The 19,962-nt window shown below is 40.5% G+C and overlaps 1 protein-coding gene across 1 annotated transcript in view; it reads right to left on the bottom strand.

Annotated features, from left to right (window-relative positions):
* CRYBG3 (crystallin beta-gamma domain containing 3) overlaps positions 1–19,962 on the bottom strand; it is a 98,230-nt gene that overhangs the window by 10,701 nt on the left and 67,567 nt on the right. The window contains exons 13-17 of the mRNA XM_076351003.1: positions 16,956–17,098; positions 14,674–14,800; positions 13,653–13,685; positions 9,578–9,687; positions 8,951–9,077 (exon numbers count right to left, since the gene is read on the bottom strand). Coding sequence (XP_076207118.1) covers positions 8,951–9,077; positions 9,578–9,687; positions 13,653–13,685; positions 14,674–14,800; positions 16,956–17,098 — 540 coding nt within the window. The remainder of the gene's footprint in view (positions 1–8,950; positions 9,078–9,577; positions 9,688–13,652; positions 13,686–14,673; positions 14,801–16,955; positions 17,099–19,962) is intronic.

The following is a 19,962-nucleotide window of genomic DNA, read 5'->3' as shown; positions in this document are numbered from 1 at the left end:
GTTAGGCATGATGCACACATTTGCCTACTTCAGTTTAATTTCCACATGCTTTTGGGTTAGATCATGCTCCCTCAGCAAATGTAACAGCAAGAAAAAAAAATACACATCCACTAACAAAGCACACAGAGCTGAAACATACTGGATTTATCAGTGGCTTTGCCGTCAGAGTGCAGTGCCCCACTGACACAGGCCAGACACAGTGAGTCGCTTCGAGATGCAGAGAGGCCTCCGTTTGCATTTGAAGAACCTCTTTTTGATCCGATTTGTATCATCAGGGCCTTGATTCCTTTTCATAAATCCAGTTTTATTTATTTATTGATGGAACAGGTTACAACAGTCGTTTTCAGGGCGATCTGCAGATTGCATCTAAAGTAGTGAGGCAAATTACAAGTCTATTGTCCATAGACTTCAAATAGCAGTGGTTCACTGGAAAAATCTTAGGGATCTTCAAATTGGAAAAGGTTAAAAACATCAGAACCAGGAAGTTCTCAATGTTTTTAACAAACATTCCTATTTTTCTTCTGACAATCTTGAAGAAATAGCGTAATTAGTAACCCCTTTGATCTCATGTAGAATTGAAACGTTTTTCACTTAACGTCCTTTTCTACAGTTGAAAGATTGCCTATGAAAGCAAATAAAAAGATCAGTTTGCACACAAATGTGGTACAGCTGTAAGATCAGCAGAAAAGCACAGAGGGAACAGATTTAAATACACAAAGTCTGTGCCCTAGTACAAGGAACACTTGTACAATTTTTCAGAATTTTTAACCTAAAACCATAAGGGAAGTATCTTAACCAAAATTATTAGCACTGGTAATTTACATCTTGATGCAGCTGGTAAAGGAAGAGGGAATAGGTCTGAATAACTGCTTCAATTAGCAGCCTCTCCGGGGAAGTCACCTTGTTCTTAGGAGATGTTACCCTGAGATAGCCGGCCCAGGCAAATGTAGGATTTCTTTTGCAGGGAAAACATGGCCTCGGGTGGAATGAAAGAAACAAAATCTTGAATTAAAGTCGACACAGGCACTGAGTAATTAAGAGAACGTAACTTTCATGTTTGAAGAGGAACATGTATTGTAGTGAAGTGTCTCTGAAGAGCTCAGTGGTGATTCAGGACTTAGGATTTACTGGCACTGACTCAGTGCACTTGGTATGTAGCCGGTTTTTCAAATCCTGCCTCAGAGAAATTGCTTTCCTCTGCCAACCAGTGCAGGGACAACGTAACTCATGCAACACTGCATGGACAGGGAGTTTGCTGAGACATTTTAAAGAGGAGCCTGGGATCATCCACCCGGAGAGATTTTTAAAGCCCACTGCACTCCTAAGAAACTAACGTTATGAAGCAGAAAGAGATTAAAACCCATAACGTTTTTATTTTGGAATGTCAGTTCTTCCCACCTGCCTTCTGCTGGATGACGTGGGTCTAATTTACAGTGTGTGTCTAAGGCTTACTTTGAAATCTAGACCTAGTGCAGGCAGCTACTTCTCAGGTTGCTTTGCTCAGTGAGGCAGTATCATCACGCTCCAGTTTGCAAGAGCCTACTCCCTTGGCACTGGCTTTCACCTGAGTGGAGACCAGAAGCCATGTCCAGAACAGGTCCAACAGGGAAAAATTTCACAAGTGCATTAGTAAGCATGGGAAACACCATTTCGCATCCTTGTTCTTAGACATTCTACCAAAGCCTAAAATTTATCCTGCTGTTGCAATAATCAGTATGTTAAGAGGCAGGGATGCTGTACTAGATAGACAAGTCATCTGATCCAGCATATCCATTTATACACCAAGAATCAGAACAGCAAATTGGTGAAGTCAATTAAAATGACTCTAGCTCTCATGTGGTTAAGACTGTTTGAACTCAATGGGCCTGAGAGAGCCCTGTCCGGTTGCTCAGAGCCCCAGCCTGTCGGTACACAGCAGACATTGCATCTATGACACACACACACACACACACAGAGCTGATCACAAGGACTGATACCACCTTTCCAGTGAGACCTCAGAAGGACTCCACTGATCTTGGCACAGAAGTGAAGCACAGAAAAAGAAAACATGCTGCTGTCTCAAGCACTGAAGCTCTCATATTTCCGTAACCATATATAGAGCAATGAGCTGATTACTCACTTTATATACACCGTTTTACACCAACAGCTGGCAGCAGTGACTTGGCCTGGCTTTTTTCTCTGATTTTGTTTTCATAGCTCCATGGAAACTACCAACAGCAAAAAACAAGGTTTTGAGGCTATGCTGTTACCCTTACTACAGAGGCATCTTGCTCCCACCCTTCCTTGCAGAATGCTGAGGTGCACTTTCACCCATTTTCAGGCTGAAGAGTCATCACCGATAGATAAGCATGAGACTGACAGGATCAGCTTTCTTCACCAAGGCCCAATCCTGACAGGCCAAGGAGGAACGGGACTCTCCGAGAGCCAGAGGAAGGGCAACCGGGCAGAGCATACAAGAGGGGACAACCTCAGATTGTGACACTGCTTTAGGTGGGCCCCAGTCCCCGATTTTGAAAGGTGAGCTAAAGATATCTACATTTACCCATGACTGGCAAGTCATTGCCAAGTCTAGGTCAGGATTACCTTAGCTTCCTTTCATAGTTATTTCAAGGAAAATACCTGAAATGTCATTCTTGGGGTAAGCTTGCCAATTGCAAGAATGACAAAGCACTAAAGAAGGCACAAAGATCAGGTTAAGTAATTAAGGAACTAATTGCCTTGCTTAAACCAGCACCAATAAAGTTTCAAGAGATTTTGCTTGTCTTGTTTTTTAATGCCAGTGTCCAGGGAGAAACTTGAAGAGATTTAACATATTGAAGAGGCTGGTGATTAAGGAAGGCTATATTTACACACCATTTCAAGATATAAGCAGCCTTGTGAACTGTTAAATACAGGGATATTCTTTACTTAACAGGTGCGGTAGTCTATGGCTAATACAGCACATGATGCCATGAAAATGACACAGCTTTTTTCCCTCCCCACGGTGTGATTTCAGAGCCTGAAAGGTAAGCCACGGAAATCAACACGCTAAAAATCTCTTGCACAGTTCAACTCAGCTCAGACTTTCCCCTCAATGACTCCCACCTTTTTTTAACGGAGAGGAGCTGTGCACCACAAATTTTTCACAATTCAGAACAGAATTTTATACTTTACCAGCTCAGAAAAAAATGCAATGCAAGCCTGAAGTGTTTGATGTTAAACAAAGATCAGTGCAAGATGAGCTTCCTTTCAAACGCCATTTGTTTGCAGTGCAAGGCTTAGGTGCTTGACCCACTGAAAAGCAATAGTGTACAGACACAAAGAAGCTACCCAAAAGGTGCTACAACTGAACAGCAAGTGCACAAGTGAATTTGTACATATGCTTATAATAACAACAAGTATAGTTTTAGCTATGGATAACACACAGATAATTTTTCATTATGAATTTTGTGAAAATTGTTACTGATAAAGTCCTTTTGAGAAGGGCTCACCCCAAAACTTATTTTTCCTCACACCTTTTTTTTCAAACTTAGATTTTGCAAACTTTGATGGGAAAGCCTAATAAAGCCAAAGAAAGAAATCCATGGGGCCAGACTAAAGCATGACTGTAACCCAGTTGTGGCAAGGGTTGATACATTTCCCTGTTCGTGTCCCTGCTGACCCGTTACTATGCAAACAGCATTCGCCAGAGCCTTAACTGGAGGAGACTCCACAGCTGTATTACAACATCATCCTTGGAAAAATCTTTACTCTTCAGTCTTGGCTAACTCGTCATTTACAACTGTCTTCACTGAAGCTGCGCTTGCCTGGCTACTCCCTTCAGTGTGGGAAGGATGCCTGACTGAGGGAGAGGAACACGGTGCTGGACGACAGTATCGCCCACGGTCCAGTCCCAGCTACACAAAATGACTCATTGCCTGGCCCTGGGAAACACCGATTAATTTTTGTATCTGATTTCATTATTTTGCTCACAGGAATGCTGGGGAGATTAGTTAACACCTGTATTTAACTTAGAATAGGTAATCAATATGGAAATACAGGACCTATCACGCTTGATCAGAGCAAGAATAAGGAACGCCTCAGAAGAAGGGGGGGGGGAAGCATTGCACAACCCAGATCTCATTTTTGTTTTTAGAAACTATGAGACCGGTTTAACTTTAGGGCTGAAGTTAACATTTTAGAAGGAAAACTAATTGCTCACTGTAACAATCCTGGATATTCTTGTCCATTTAAGTCACACCAAATATTACAGGGAGTTTGACAAAACAACATGCCTGTGAAAAGGCAGCATTAGAGCTGAACTCCCCATTGTAAGAACATCTTGTAAGGGTCTCTATCCCAAAAGATTAACCTCTTCAAGCAACAAACACTGGACAAATGCCCCAGTAAGCAACCACAGCCCTATAAACAGCCCAGCTGACTTCACCCGCCCTCTTGCTGCCACGCGAGCGGCCTGTGCTTTCCTCTTCATGAATTCATGGCATTGCAAAAGGCAAGTCCTTGCTGATGCAGGCATGGAAACCTGCACCTCTGCAGCAAATGCAGCAACCCTTAATCTGTGCTATGCTTTTACCCGCCTGCAGAATGGCTATTAACAATGCCAGCAAATTTCTTCAACAAGCTTTTCTTGAAGAGTGCTTTGGGATTTTTAGATGAAAGGAGATGATGAGAGGCAAGTTACATTAGTTCCAGTGTTCCTACCACTACTAAATAGATGTGTACCCTTCTAACATTAAGTGGGCTTCCAAAGCGTGTAGGCGGCCTGTTCACTTAAAGAAATATGTTCCTGTGAGATACACTTTTTAGCCTATTTTTCCCACTTATAAAACAGTACACGAAAAAGACTCATTGGTCTTTCAGAAGCATTCTCCTTTTCAGAAGGGAAGAGGCCATGTAACACATTCAATATGCAATCTAGATTAATACATGGGTATTGCAACACTATTTTTGAAAACAGAGAACATTATTTTCTCATTATCAAGGTACAGATATGCTTTGCTCCTTCTTTGTATCCTCTTACTAACCTATAGCTTTTCCTAAATGCTCCCAGAAGGACAGAACAATCCAGTCTGAATTTCAGTGAAATAGAACAGCAGGGAAAAAATACAGGTAGGGTCTCCTAAAGATTTAGTTCGAGTATTATACACCTCGGAGAATAAGCCAAGTTGGGAAAGAGGTTCCTGGGAATAAGGGAACACCTTCCCCACTCTCCTTAGAAACCTGCCTAACTTTTCCTTTGTTACTTCCTGAACAAACAGTAGAGGAAACTGGCTACAAAGATGTGCTTAATTCCTCTATGATGCCAGTGCGTAATAAATGGCGGAGAAATAACCAAAGTGGAACCATGTTAATTTGAATTTATTGAGAAATGGGGGGAGTGTGTGTGGGGAGGGGGTGGGGGTAGCATGCCATACTTAAATGATGACAACTTCACTTTTCAGCAAAGAACCCGTAAAACATCCCTTCAAGAGCTAAAGGTTAGAACAAAAGCTAGCCAACCTAAAATACTGTCGTTACAGTGAAGAAATCAGACCACCGCTAGTCTAAGCCTGTTTTCTTATTCAAATTCATTTTGTATTGCTCTGAAAGTTTTGGATTTTTTCTATTTTAATTGGGCCAACTCAGTGATTTAGAAAGAGATTTTTCATTTTGTTATGTAATTAAGCTGTGAAACAAGCAAATTATATTTCTGGCAATTTTCAAACTAAAAAGTCAAAAGTTTGCTTTCCTAAAAAAAAATTCCTCATTTTTTCATTTAGAACATTTGCTGTATTTATTTGCAAATATTTTGTTTGCATCAAAGCTACATTTTCCAGAGAACAAACTATTCCCTCAAATCCTTTCCTGATCTTCAACTGGTCGATCTATTTTCAGAAAAATCAGTCAAGGCTTTGCAGAAGTTCTTAGCTGTTTCACATAGATTAAGGCATTACTGTTACCTCACTCAGTCACAAAAATCCCACTGCCACCTTACAGTGTTGTTCCATCAGGTCACAAAAACACACCCATGCCATGAAGGAGCACTACAAATACGTAACTTTAACCCTCAAACACTCCTTCCAAAATGGAGAGCCCAGAAATCTTGTGGCAGCTGACAACATCCAAAAAGCCCCTCAAAACTGTTACAGATTGTAAGTGAGAACTCAAAAAGTTACACTGAAGGTATTGCTACATGCAGTAACAAAAACATTGCTAGATGTTCCTTTTAGTTACTAGAACAGATAGGAACAGAAAGGGGAACCTTGATTCAGGGTCACGTGCAGAAATCGGTGTGGATGCCCAGCCAAGCTGCACACCCCACAGGTGTCAGTGGCCTGTGCTGACTGCTATGTTTCACAGCTACTTTGGAGTTAGCCCCACACAAAGAATTTATATTCTTACATACATCCTACAGATAAAGGCCCAGAGTTGGGACTTCACTCAGCTGTACAATATCAAGGTAACATACAGCTAATTACCATTACAATCTTGCAAATTAGAAAGGGAATGTCCAGATCCCGTGTCCCCATTTCCTCCAGCGGATTTGTTCTCCTATCCCAAAGGACTAGCTGAAACAACCTACTTCTAAAATATATATAGCTGGACCACACCTACAACAGTCAACAGACTTGGACTGTTTTCAAAGGCTGGTAATGAGCTAGCCTTATGAGTCCTTTGTACTGCTAAAAGCATATTTTTTTCCCCTCTGCCAGTGCCACACATGGGCCTCTACTTCTAGTCAACATCTGGGATGCAGAAACCTCACACGCTGAAGCAATACACGACTCCCCCCGGCGTGACAGTCCTTCCAACAGTTACACTTGCAGCAAATACATCTCACTTAAAGAGCAGGAGACAATGCACATTCAGGGCTTGGTGTCGGGGTTAAACATTCTCCCTCTTACACGTGAGCTATCGAGATACACACCTTAGGTCTGAAATTGGGCTGGTATTTAAAGCCGAATAATGGAAGGGGTTCCCAGTGTCACAACTGAATTCAATAAACCTATACAACAATTCCATTTGGGAATACGCTCGCTGCTCTCTTGAATGAGCTAACAGAAATATCTTGTAATAAAAAGGGCTCTGTTCCAAGAACAGCGCATTGTGGACAATGCACAGAATTAACTACGGCTGTTTCTGACCACTGACCAAACTTAACTGCTGTGTGCTTAACATCACGTCTGTACTACACAATGCCTCTGAGCACTGTCCTGTTCGATTAACATACACAATGTGTTAGGGGCTGATGAGGGCATTTCTATTTGTAAAACAGGTGTGGTTCAATAGCATTTTCTGCTGTTTAGTGCCTCAATTTTGTGAAATACAAGGGCTCCTATTTGCAAGAAAGGAACTGAACTAAGATGTGCAAGCCACTTACAAACTACAGGAAAATGTGTGTAAGCTTCCCACACGTAGCCTGCCAAACACACTTCTCCCAGGGCTTGGCCCTCAGTAATCAAGGGCTGCCAGTAGCTTCCTACTATGCCAAACTGCATAGTTACTCCCCTGTGAGATTACAGGCTGGGGGATTTGGATGAGACCTACCATTTCACGTCAAAACTTCACTCTTTATTTAGCAGAGCAGAGTCCAAAAGCCTAATGTGAAAAGGAGATCTTTAATCTGAAAACCAGGCTCACAGCAGGTGGGAAGCTACAGCTCCACTGAAGTCACTGTATCTATGTAACCTAGTGAAAAGACCAGCTCTCAAACGCGAGTTGTACATCCTTCCCACCATGCCCATGGCTTTTGGTGTTTGGTTTTGGGTTTTTTTGGGGGGGAGGGGGGCAGTGTGTGTGTGTGTTTGTTTTGGTTGTTTTTTTTTTTTTTTAATCTGTTCACAAATGGAAAAAAGGACTTAATACTTGAAGAAAAGTGAATTGAGTGATCTTCAAAGTCTAGTTTCGCAAGAGTTATGCTGAAGGGTAGACATCACTTAGACTGAGTTTGTGTTCTGTAAACAGGGAAGGAGGAAGAGTTTTGGAGAAGTTGGTCAGTGCTAGAGAGGAGCGGGCAGAGCAGCCACTTGCTTCTCTTTTACCAACAGCGTTATGGCCAGCTTATCTTTGATGCTCTTGCACAGGAGCATACCAAGATATGGGAAGAAGGCACAGACACGACAGCAAGACTCCAGAGGCATATGTCCCGTGTGCAGGATTACAATAGGATGTACAAAAGGCTGTATCTATCTTGTACTGGATAGTACCATGCACTCCTGTCCAATCTCCTGGCCATAGAGGACCTCGTATCACACCTTACTGCTACAATAGGTCACTTGACTGCAAGTTGTATGCTTGGGTAGTACAACCAGCGTGACCTGAAAGTCACATGAAGACTATATGCGTGTGTAATAAGTACTTGTCCTGTATCTCAGAAGTCACCAAGACAGGATGGCCACATGCGCTTTGGACTGGACTATCTGATGCGTCATACACAGCTCACAGGCCACATGCGTGGTATATTATACCACTTTATTGACCCATGATTTGAGATGCCATTAGGAGGTGAAATATTTTTTTATATTTCTGTAAAACAGTTAGTAAATTAAACAGCATTATGGCAAGTATATGCTACCTTTTAACTTCAATTTTCATGTCTTCTGTGTGTACTTTGCTTTAAGACTGAACCTTGGCTGTAGGCCTAAATAGAAGAAGCCCTGTATGCTTAGATGGCGTGACAAAATGTCTCACTGCGTACTAAGCTTGCTGAGCTGTATTATAAAGACCAGTCAGAAAAATGCCAACCAATGCAACTCATACAAAAGAGAGCAACTCTGAGCCCAGAACACCCAAGTGCGTGTGCCTACAAGTGACCATGTGCATGCATGCATGCAGCCTGGCTTGTTCCAAACCCAAAAAATCCCGTAAGCTAAGAAAACAAACTTCACTCTTTTCCCTGAGTGGGAGTTTGTTCAGTGCAAGCACTTGCTTCAGACATCTGACTAGGAAAAGAGTTCCAAAACGTTATTTTTTTTTTCAATAAAGTCCTTACATATTGAATAGGCTTGAGGGATTTGACTGTAGCAGTCGGGCAGCCACAGGAACTGAGGTCAGCGTAGAGGCCTTCTTCCAGTACACAGTGATTGTCAGTGATTTCCCCTTGGTAAAGCAGGAGCCAACTGCAAGAATAATGTAACAGAAAAGATCAGCTGCTCTAGCTGCTTATTTTTAATATTTGCTAAGGAAATAAGGAATAAAAAATTTGTTTGTTCTTCTTAAGTTTAAAAGTAAGGTGACTTGAAAGGCTATGCGACAAAGCAACCAAAGCGGCAAAATCAAATCATGTGGTACAGAAATCTCAGTTCCAGAATCAAACGACGCGAGTGGAGTGCAGACACTTCTACTGTACCAAGTTCTCAAAATCTGGAATAAATTCTAACTGGAGTTAAAAAAAGAATCACAGTAACTATGCAAACTTCCCACAGGGAAAGCAAAATGCATACTACCCAAACCAATGACAGGACGACAGTTACTGAGATGCATTGCAAGACAAAGAGTCTAAGACGTGACAGAATATGATGGGCATGTGTTACACACTTTTCAGCTGTCTGAAATTTAGTAGAGTTTAAAAAAATTTTCATATTACTTAAAATGATGGCATGTAAAACAACAGACTTACCATCCCCGAAGAACCTTAAAAGAACATGGTATGAATGATGTAAAATCAGAAACTTCTGCTGTGAAATCTATACATGCTCCTTGGAAATGTGTATTACTGAAAGCTTTGAGCTACAAGAACAAAACAAAACAAAACCAATGACCAGAAGGAAAACAAACACATTATCATTAATGTAAACAGAGACAGCTGTGCTCTTAAGAGAAGTATCCATTCAATTCACAAAGATACAATAAATAGAATGAATTCTCATTTAAGGAATCTTTTACATTTCTACAGCTGCTTTATTTTTAGAAAGATCGAGTGTTTTATCATCTCTGGGCCTGGTACAGGATGCTTCCCAGTGATGCTAAGGCAGTGGTATCAAGCATAAGTTCAACTGCAGCAGGAGAGGGCCCAGAGAAAAAGAGAAGGCTAGGACTGAAGGACGTTATCTTCCATCCAAAGTACTCCTGAACTGCAGCTAACTCTTGCTACAGCTCAGCAATCTAGTGTTCAAAACAGGACGGGGAAGCGTTGGTCAAAACATACAAGGCTACTGTTGACAAAGTGCCTTGAAATCTGTGACCACAGCGATCGCAGGTAGTTTCGCATTTAAGAACTAGCAGAAGAGTTTCTGGGGGAACCGGGTACAGCTTGGTAGATGCGCCATGAACTTCTGAAGTTCAGCTAAGCTGTTTTCACACGCCATGGTGAAGAACTTCAAGCCACATTGAGCCATACCCCACCAGTAAGATGTGATCAATTCACCCTGAAAAAGCAGTAAGGTTGAAAGTGTTGCAGTAAAAGAAAAAAAGAAAAATAAAAGAAAAAAAAGTAGCATGATACAGCCTATGATCTATAGCAAAGTCGCCTAGAATTCTGTACCCTTGGGCTGCCACTGTGTAACTGAGGTGAATTTCACTTTAAAGCCTGAAAGAGAGGCTGGAAAAGAATGAAAAATTTAACTGGATCAAGAGCACAGCTCATATTCTGTAATGGAAGAAAACCACGATGGCTGTTGCAAGAGCTACTTTCCCCTTCATGCCCCAAATTGGCCTAGCTTCCTGCCAAAGAAAAGAAATCAAATGCTTTTGCCAGTACAGAGCGAGAAGGCCAAACACAAGTATCAGCAAATGATTTTATGGAAAAGCTCAGTCTATGTTTTTAAAAGAAATTGGTATGTTTCCTGTTAGAAAGAACAAGAAAGGCTTAACCTGGCCTTACATGCTGTAACTGCAAATTGGAGAACACAAATCAGCTACAATATAATGAATAAAGTGTAGCTGATTTTTCTGTAAATGTAATTGCACTGCTATGTCACAAAGCATCTATTTAAACTGTAATTACATAGTATTTTCTACCCACGTATCTCAAAGCTCTTTATAAAGGAATATATATATACAGTCTTTCTTACGTAAGCCAGATGCTATGCAAGGCTTTTAAAAAAGATCTGTAACTCACTTTTATACAGACTATACCTACTAATGAACAATGGTCTTCATTTGACAAAAGCTGGGGTGAAGTACTGATTCTTAGTGAAAACATTGCATATCTGCAGTTAGTCTCAAACTGCAGCTATCTCTACTTTGTCAGGGTTTGACATTACTATACGAGGTTTTGCTTCCCAAAAAGTCAACGGACAGCATGTTACAATACAAATACAAGTTATCACAGCAATTATCTCTGCTTCCTAAATCATCCGTACAAGTCAGCTGCTATTGAAAGAGGCTTTGTTCTTGCTGGGCAAAACCAAGTTTTATTTTTAATAAATAAAATGAATGGCTTTTTAGAGTTGGTGATTTCAGGCATTCTTACATTATATGTACTTTGTTTATTAGGGAGCCTGGCAGGAGGAAAAGGTCAGGGGAGTTACTGAGAGATTTAGGAAAATGTAGCTGCTTTTCAATTTCTGACGAGCAACTAAAAACAGAAGTGAAAAAACAAACACACTCTTGTAGACAGTGAAAACAGTTCCCTTAGCTCAGACATATGTTTATTAAAGGTGGAAGAATGTATAATCATTCAAAATAACCGGTATACGGCTTATACAAGGGTCAAACATTAGGATGCTTAAGGATTTGCCAACTCATACGCACCATGCTTTGAAGTTCCAAACTAAGAGACTGTTGCGTACACGGAAACTTTTATTTTACTCTGAATGGGAAATTCTTCATATTTATCCAAAAGACCATCCTTTACTTATCCTAAGTGATTAAATGTTTTCCCACAAAAACTTACTCAAAATATTTCCCCTCCTAAAAGAACCGTAGCAATATGAATGATGTTCTTCCTTTCCTAGCTTTAGGGCAGAATCCTGTGAAAACCAGGATTGTGATAAATTAGGATAGTATTTTTTACAAATGGTGTTAAGACTGCTATTAGAGAACACAAAAGGCAAAACACAATCTAGTACATGTCAGTATTTAAAGGTGACTGCATAAACATACACACAGTTTTTTTTTCCACATATTACTGGAAATAAAAAGACTGTAAAGCACAATTTATTGAAACTTCAAAGGTTTGAATTGATCTTAAAGGTCTGCAAACCTGGATTAAAGCACTCGATAGTTTTTGGGAGATCCTGAAAAAAATGGAAGAGTTGAAGATGGAGAGAAAATTATGTTCAACTGTTTGGATCGCACCGGTTTCTTCCGAGTCGGTTATTTTATCTGGTATCATTTACCAAGGCCTTACTGTGAACGTACTTGCAAGTCTTTGGATTTGGCCGCAAACTGCCATATGAATAGGTCTGGCAGGAAATCAGTGTTTAAGACTAAAATAATACACCAATTATGTCTTCAGACAGGAAACATTTCCTGTAGTCCTGGGTTAATCATTAAATTGTAGAACTAGAATACTTGGAGAAAAAGAAGGGTGTGGTCAACCTGCTAAGTAACACAATGTATTTCCCACGCGCTTACAGCTATTATACCCATCCAAGCAAGAAAGAGCAAAATTGTGTCCAGATGACAAAATACTTCAGTTTTCTGAGACAGAACCATTGAGCTCTAAAGTCTCTTTTGTCTGAAAAAATGTCATGTTTTTTTGAAATAAAGTTTTCCAAACTTGCTTAACTAAAAGCATGTCATAGAGAGAGCAATGTAACCACTTAGATCGTCACCCTTGCTAGCAGCACACTCCAGGACAGAAAAAGAGAAAACAAAGAACTAATGCAGGAAGGGAGGAGAGCCCTGTTGCGACAGAGACAGACCATAGTTGGCGATGAGCACAAACACTTCGAGCAGGTTTTTGTTTTAGAAAGATATCACAAAGGTACATTAATGGAACATAACCTTGTAAGATAAGGACCAAAAGTGTAAAACCCTAAACTAACTCGTTCTTGAGACTAAAAGTGAATTATAAGGACTGTTTTCTCTTTATAAGTTGTAACCAAGTTAGACACAACTTTCAGGGGAATTGTCAGAATGTACTGTGGAAGAGATTTGTCATGGATTTATTATAATCAGGACGTGTTCAGTTAAGGTCATATGTTACTGTGAGGAAAAGGGAAGCATGGAGCAAGTGGTGCCTACTCCTTAAGGAGCAGCTGTACATGCTTGGGAGACTACGAAAAGCAGAGCTACCAGCATACACACAAGACTAAAAAAACCCAACTTCCCCTGTTGATGCATCTGCAGGTTTGAAGACTGCAGTTCAATTTTCTGCAGTTTATACTTTCTTCTTCACTTCATACGTGAACAAGATAGTGACAAACCAGATACAATGCAAAATATTGGAAAGAAAATATGCCACAAAGAGAAGGATGAATGCACGTGATAGTGAGTTTCCAGAAACAGGAAGGAAAGAAGAGGAAAATAAGTAGCTATAGAGACCCAAAGTCACTCAAAACCTGATGAACTGCTTGCATTTTTAAGGACAGAATACTAAAGGGTATGATCTGGAACAAAGCAAAGAGCAGAACATTAGCAAACTTAACCTTTAGACATCTACCAGTTTCCTCCATCAATGGTCTGCTGTATGGAGATGATAATACTGAGATATCATCTGAAGTAACAAAGCAAGACATTCAAGATTACCTGTATTTAATTATTAAATGTAGTTTAGTACTAGACACTGTTATATAATGTCAACATACCAAATGTGGAGGCTCATTTGTTCCAAGCGGTTCCTGCAATAATAAATATATACACATGCATATAAATAAATACAATTAATTACAATTAGTTTCCTAGAAGACATGTCAAGTGCCTGAAATTTGTTAATTATGAACTCAAGAGCAGAGAAAACCACACTTCCCAGGCTCTTGACACAATTCTCTTCCCCAGCCTCTGCCATCAGCTGCCTGTAAGCTCACGACTACCTGCCTGACTGTTCAGTGCCATTCATACAGAGAACTTGCATCAGCAAGTTCACATAATGTGGATTACAGTCCACGTAAATGTTTCTGCATTTATTTTTGAGTCTAGTTCTTGAAAAAAAGATGGAATTAAAACCAACAGAAGACTGCGACACCTCTTTCAATATGTGTTCTTCAAAATAAGGTTAAATGTTCCTCTCCTATTTTCAGTGCAGTAGTATCATTTATTATATACTTATTCCTGAGGATTGTCTTTGTTTTGCATTAGGGTTTTGACAGTTCTGGCACTAATCTATTTGGGCAAGTTGCACTACATTGGATTTAATTATGGATTAAAAGTATCTCCTGTCTTTATTCACTATATGTATTATAAATATTTTAGCATTAAAATAAGGAAAAAAAAAAAATCAGACCTCTATTATACAACAACAATATGGGCCAGATAAATTCTCAAGTATTTTTATATCCATTATCAATTAGGCATTATAAATTACTATGTTTTAAGGCAAATTAATCTTTCCAGGCCAGGTTATTCTTTCCATGAATGCAGTCTGACAAAGGGAAGTTCTTCTTACGAAGTCTCCTTGACAATTTTCTCAACAGATAGAAAGATCCAGAGCATCCATTTCAGTCTCCATCCTGAAGAGACTCATTATGTCATTCACAAGGGTCTTTAAATTGTTTCCAAGTAAACAGATAAATTGATTAAACAGCACAGCCCACATTATAACATTATTGTACGCTCTGAACTCCAAAGGTCTCATTTAAGTTTTCCCCTTAACAAGTTGTGGTAACTCACCAACTTAATAGGTCGAATTGACATGATGATTTTACTAGATCCTCCCCAGTCGAAGAAACATTTATATTTTCCTTTCTCCAACACATACTGTTCTCCGCAGAAATATTTCTGCTGATATGCGACCCACCTGGAGAATGACAGAAAAATTAAACTGAAAACATCACATTTTTCTGTGCAGTTTAGTGAAAATACTAACGAGTTAAATAGAACAATTTTCTTTGGAGTTTTCTTGGTAAGTCCATCTGACAGACAGTGTAACATTAAACCCCATGAGAGGTGCATAATTGTCACACACTTGATTTTCTGCTTTTACTTTGCAAACACTAGTTTGACAAACACACAACTTTGGGTCTCTGCTTTTCTATCAAATATACATTCAGCATGAGATGATGCCTTGCTTAGAAGCCCAGAGGAAAGACACTTAACTGACAAGTTTTTGAATCTCTCTCAGCTGAATCTTTACCTGTTCAGCATCCCCCCAGACAGGGCTTTCTTCCAACTTTTCCAGTTGGATTTAAGAAAAATGGTGCAAGAAGAAAGAGAAGTAAATGAGGAAGCCTTGGTAAGAGGAGATAAAGCAAAAGCTTGCAATGGTTGGCAGTTCAAGCTTCTCCCACCCTGCTTTCCCTGTTGCGATTTAAGAAGAAAGAAACCCCCAACTACATGAGACCGAGGGTGCCTCTAGACCTGCACATGCTCTTTGGCACTGGCAGAAGTAGATGGAGGCTAGTTAGAGAGACGCCACTAACTTAGCTGCTTTTGGTGGCGCGTTCCTCTCTTAGTCACCCAGCACCTGGGACTGTTATATTAGGGATATTAGAGGGCATCTCCTTTCCTAGTCCTTTTAGCACCCGCTTATGAATCTGTTCGTCATTAATTTGTCTAATGCTTTTTTAAACCTCCTGGTGCTATCTGCTACCACAGCCTCCTTCAGCAGCAAGTTCCAGAAATTCACTGCCTCCGGTGTAAGAAAGGCTTTTTGCTGCCCACCTCTAAATCTGTTTTAAAGCAATCTTCAGCTAGTTCTGTAAAGCATCCCCCAATTGTTGTCATGCAGGATTCTGTGAACGCTGCTGCATTAAGCTTGTCTACCACCTTCAGGATTTTGCAGATCTCGTTCATATCCCTCCTCAGCCATCTCTTCTCCAAATTGAGTCCCAGTCTTTCATCCTTGTATCTCATCCTCATGAGACACTAATATCCAGTCTCTATGTGAGCAGTTCAAATTCCCCACTGTTGCTACCTGTCCTAAGTTTGAAGCTTTTTTAGTCTCACTTAACGGTTGCTGGTCCCTATCACCATCACCATTAGGGTAGGTATGACAACATTAATACTGCACTTTTAAAATTACTATTAAAGTCTGGAATTTCCACCCACATGATTCCATAGTGCTCTTTTTCCATAACGTATTTTATGTTTTAGCACTTGATATCATTCTTCATGTACAGTACCACTCCCTTGCCTATAATAGCCTACTCTACCATTCCTATAGAGTTGGTAGCTCCTCTGCTTATCCTTCCTGTGAATCTCTGTGGTATCTGCTATATCAGAGCTGTTATTTCATGCCAAGCATTCTAGTTCCCCCATACTATTTTTTAGGCTTCTAGCACTTTTAAGTTTTGTCCTTGCTCCATCAGTTAATACCATGTATCTCCATCGACAGACATTGCAGGCGGTCTCATTTACCTTCCTTATTTATTGCAATTGTGCTCTTTATTTTCCTCCTGGACTTCACATATGCACACCGAAAGTTAGCAGAGTCCACCCTGTAGGCTGTATCAGCTTGAACCAGGTACTCTTCCACACCTGTTGGTTTAACCCCCTGCTTTTAGTTTAAATAGTTCTCTAAAAAGTGTTTTAATTCTCAGTGCCAGCAGCCTGACTTCAATACAAATAAGGCACAGCTCATCCTTTCTGTACAGGCTCCACGTGTCCCAAAAGGTATCCCAGTTCTTAACATACCTAAAATCCCTCTTCTGTATTACTGCCAAAGCTCCTGCATCATGAAACTACAGTCCGTGAGACCTCTGGAGGGACACCACAAGCTTTCTCTAGTAACAAGAATGCCCAGATCCAAATCAAGGTGGATGCATGAGATTTAGAGAAAACTAAGATCTTTCTTTTTTTTTCTTCCACTTACCAAGGAAACTGAAAGAAACATTGTTCTCCCCCAAATGTTTACCACCTGTACCATGTGAAATATATTCTGTCAAAGATGTACCCAAACCCAACTGTGCACAAAAATACTTAATACTTCCATCCATATATTTCAGTAGACTTACACTCCACTTCTTACAAGAATTGACCTCGTCTCTGGGCCAAATCCACCCTGCTCCAAATCAGGGATTTCTTCATTGACGATGTCTAATGCTTTGCCATCTTCATCATCAGACTGAAAAAGTGCCACTGATGACTCTATGAAATCCTAAGAGACAGCACAGGAATTAGGAGACAGGCTGTCACAGCTCAGTGACACTTCACAACATAAAACATTTTGGAAAAGAGTTGTAGCCTGAAAGATAGCATTTTATAAAGCAGCGAAGGGACTTAGGTCCCTTGTGTGGATCTTTATGGGATATTTTGGCATTGAAGTGCCTAGCTGGAAGCCTGGCAATCTGATATGGCCTTCAGTGATTTCCACTGAAGAGAGGAAGAACCTGCTGCCCCTGAGCACCATCCTTTCCTCTATGAGGATGACAGAGTGCAAAGATACCTGCATGGAAAAGAGAAGGGTTGGGGATTTAGCATTCATCTTTCAACAGCTTCAACAAATGACTACTCCAAGCATTACCATGACTATAGTCTTTTACTTCAAGTTCTCCTTCCTCATCCCTTCCCAGTGACAAGGCAATAATCATGGAGAGGAAAAGACTGGGCAAGATCACCTTTCCAGCACAAGGGGTTTGTAGTTTTTTGATACATCCATTGTATGACTAATCACTACAGCTATAAAATAAATCCCGCATGACACTATCATGTTCTCTCTTATATAGCTGTGTGACATTGCTTTATGCTTTCAACTAGCATAGCTGCTTGATCAGATTACTTGCACAGCTTCAGATTATTTGAATTTGGGTTTCAAATCTCCAACTTTTTAACCACTTAGCAATTTTAAGCACACAGTTCAGTCACTGCTTGGGAAAATGGAAAACAACAATCCATTCATTTTATTCCTTTAACTTTTAACAAAAAGCATGAACTCAATTCAATTTCAGTGTTTCTGAAACATTCAGCAACGTTATATAAGTTGAAAATAAGTCAGTCTTGCAAACAAGAGAAAAGGCTATCGAGCAAATACAGGAGCCGACACAGATTCACAAACATATGAGGACACCATCACAGGAATTATTACACTAAATATTTGCTGCTGTAGCACTTACAAGCTACCAACCAGAAGCAGTATGCTGAAGGCTACACTGAGAAAACAAAGACTTACAACAATCAAAAAACACTTAGAAATTAAGGCCAGGCCAATCATGCAGCCAGATTCATTTGGTCAGGTGAACCTGATCAAACAGGCTCTTTAGAGGGTACCATGCCTTTGCACAGCATTCAATCACAATGAATAATGCAAACCAATTTTAGAACGAACACTTGATGTGGCTCAACCTCTCTGCATTGTGTACAGGACACTGAAAAGTGACAGAACAAATTCTGTGGTAAAACTGGTTTTCCTACTATGTTGACCATCTCCTCCTCTCATTTATTTAAAAAGTTGCAACTACTTCAGGTATACACTAGAAATTAAAGTGCCAGGTCTGGCAAAATCATCATGAACAACTGCAGCTTCAGACTTTTTTTTTTTTTGGGGGGGGGGGGGCAGCTAGTGCAGTTTTAGTGCAAATGAAAAAAACAGCTACTCTTAACAGTCCTAAAGCAAGGACTTTGCAAGAGTTCCTGAAAAACCATTTAGATCAAATCTGCACATAATTTCTTTGACTAAATTTAAAATACTGAAATATATCCACAATTGTAATTACATTTAAAACATGTTTCAAATTCAGCCATCATTTTTTCCTCCCTAAATTTTCAATACAGCTTCTTTTACAATAAGCAATAGGAGAAATACTTAAAAATGGACTTTCAGACCAAGGCAAATCATTTTAGACTTGAAAACATTAGTGGGAAAGCTCCAAAGGGAACAGACTCTGCTCCACTGAAAGAGACTCAGAAAATTCACTCTTTCCCTGATGACGACAACCACAGGAACCCCCAACTTCACAAATTCTCTCATCTGACACTGCAGAAAAGAAGCAAATGCAACTGTTCCCCAAACCAGCACGCAGTACAAACTGCTGTCTGCCCTCAGGAACAAGCCCTGTATAATTTGACTCCAGTGTGTCCAATATAGATGCTGATAACAGAGCTGGCAGTATGCTGGAAAAAACAATTCTACAAGTCCTTCTACCTCCGCTCTCAAAACACTCCCTGCATCCCTACATTAGAGCTTGTGACTGTTCACAGCGGAATAAGACAGACAAAAACTGAAAGCTCTTGCAGTATGCCTACGTGCGTGTACATCTTCACCAGTGGGTGGGGAGGGGTGACTTGTAACAGTCCCTCTTTTGTGTGCGATGTCTAACCTTTCTGATTTGTCAGGAAATTGAATTCATGCCTCAGCTCAACTGCAGTCACTGGTATGTGTACAGAAACATGGGTTGGATTTTCCTAGTGCTAATAAGCTCTGGTGAAACCTGTCATGTTGAGCGCCGTGGCGCAGCAACATCTGAATAGCTTTGCATAGTACTAAGCCACATTGACAGAGCTGGTACTGACACAGGCTAACGAGGCATGCCGTACCCAGCCTGGCTCTCTGCAGAGCCATTTACGTGCTTCTGTACCACACTCCCTGCTTTGGGAGCAGGGAAGTCTACGAAGACATTTGATCTACAAAGACATTTGATCCAACTCTGCCTGGAGCTGACTCATCAGGTACACGGGGCTCATTAGCTTCAGCTTCATGCCATGTGAGCCAGGCTAAATTGTTTTCAGGTCTGTGCTGGCCTTAAAGCCAACACAGTCAAGGTCACCTAGTGTCATGCCCAAGGAGAAGGTGTGGGGGAGGGCAGGAAGTCTAGCTGGATCGTTGAGCACATACAAGAGCAGGGCCACTGTCCAGCCCCACTCCCTACCTAAGCTGACCATGAATAATGCAACTCAGCTACATTTCACAAAGTCCTTAATCTTCTACAGAGACTCTTGAATTCATCTGACTAAAACAGAATTTCTAGGGAAGAGCAATAAGGATCTGATATCCAGGAACACCCCCGCAGAGTCCGAGACCATCAC

Source organism: Aptenodytes patagonicus, chromosome 1 (genome assembly GCF_965638725.1).
Source record: "Aptenodytes patagonicus chromosome 1, bAptPat1.pri.cur, whole genome shotgun sequence".
Taxonomy (NCBI): domain Eukaryota; kingdom Metazoa; phylum Chordata; class Aves; order Sphenisciformes; family Spheniscidae; genus Aptenodytes; species Aptenodytes patagonicus.
Note: the sequence above shows the minus strand (reverse complement) of the source record. Positions and strands in the feature narration are given on the sequence as shown.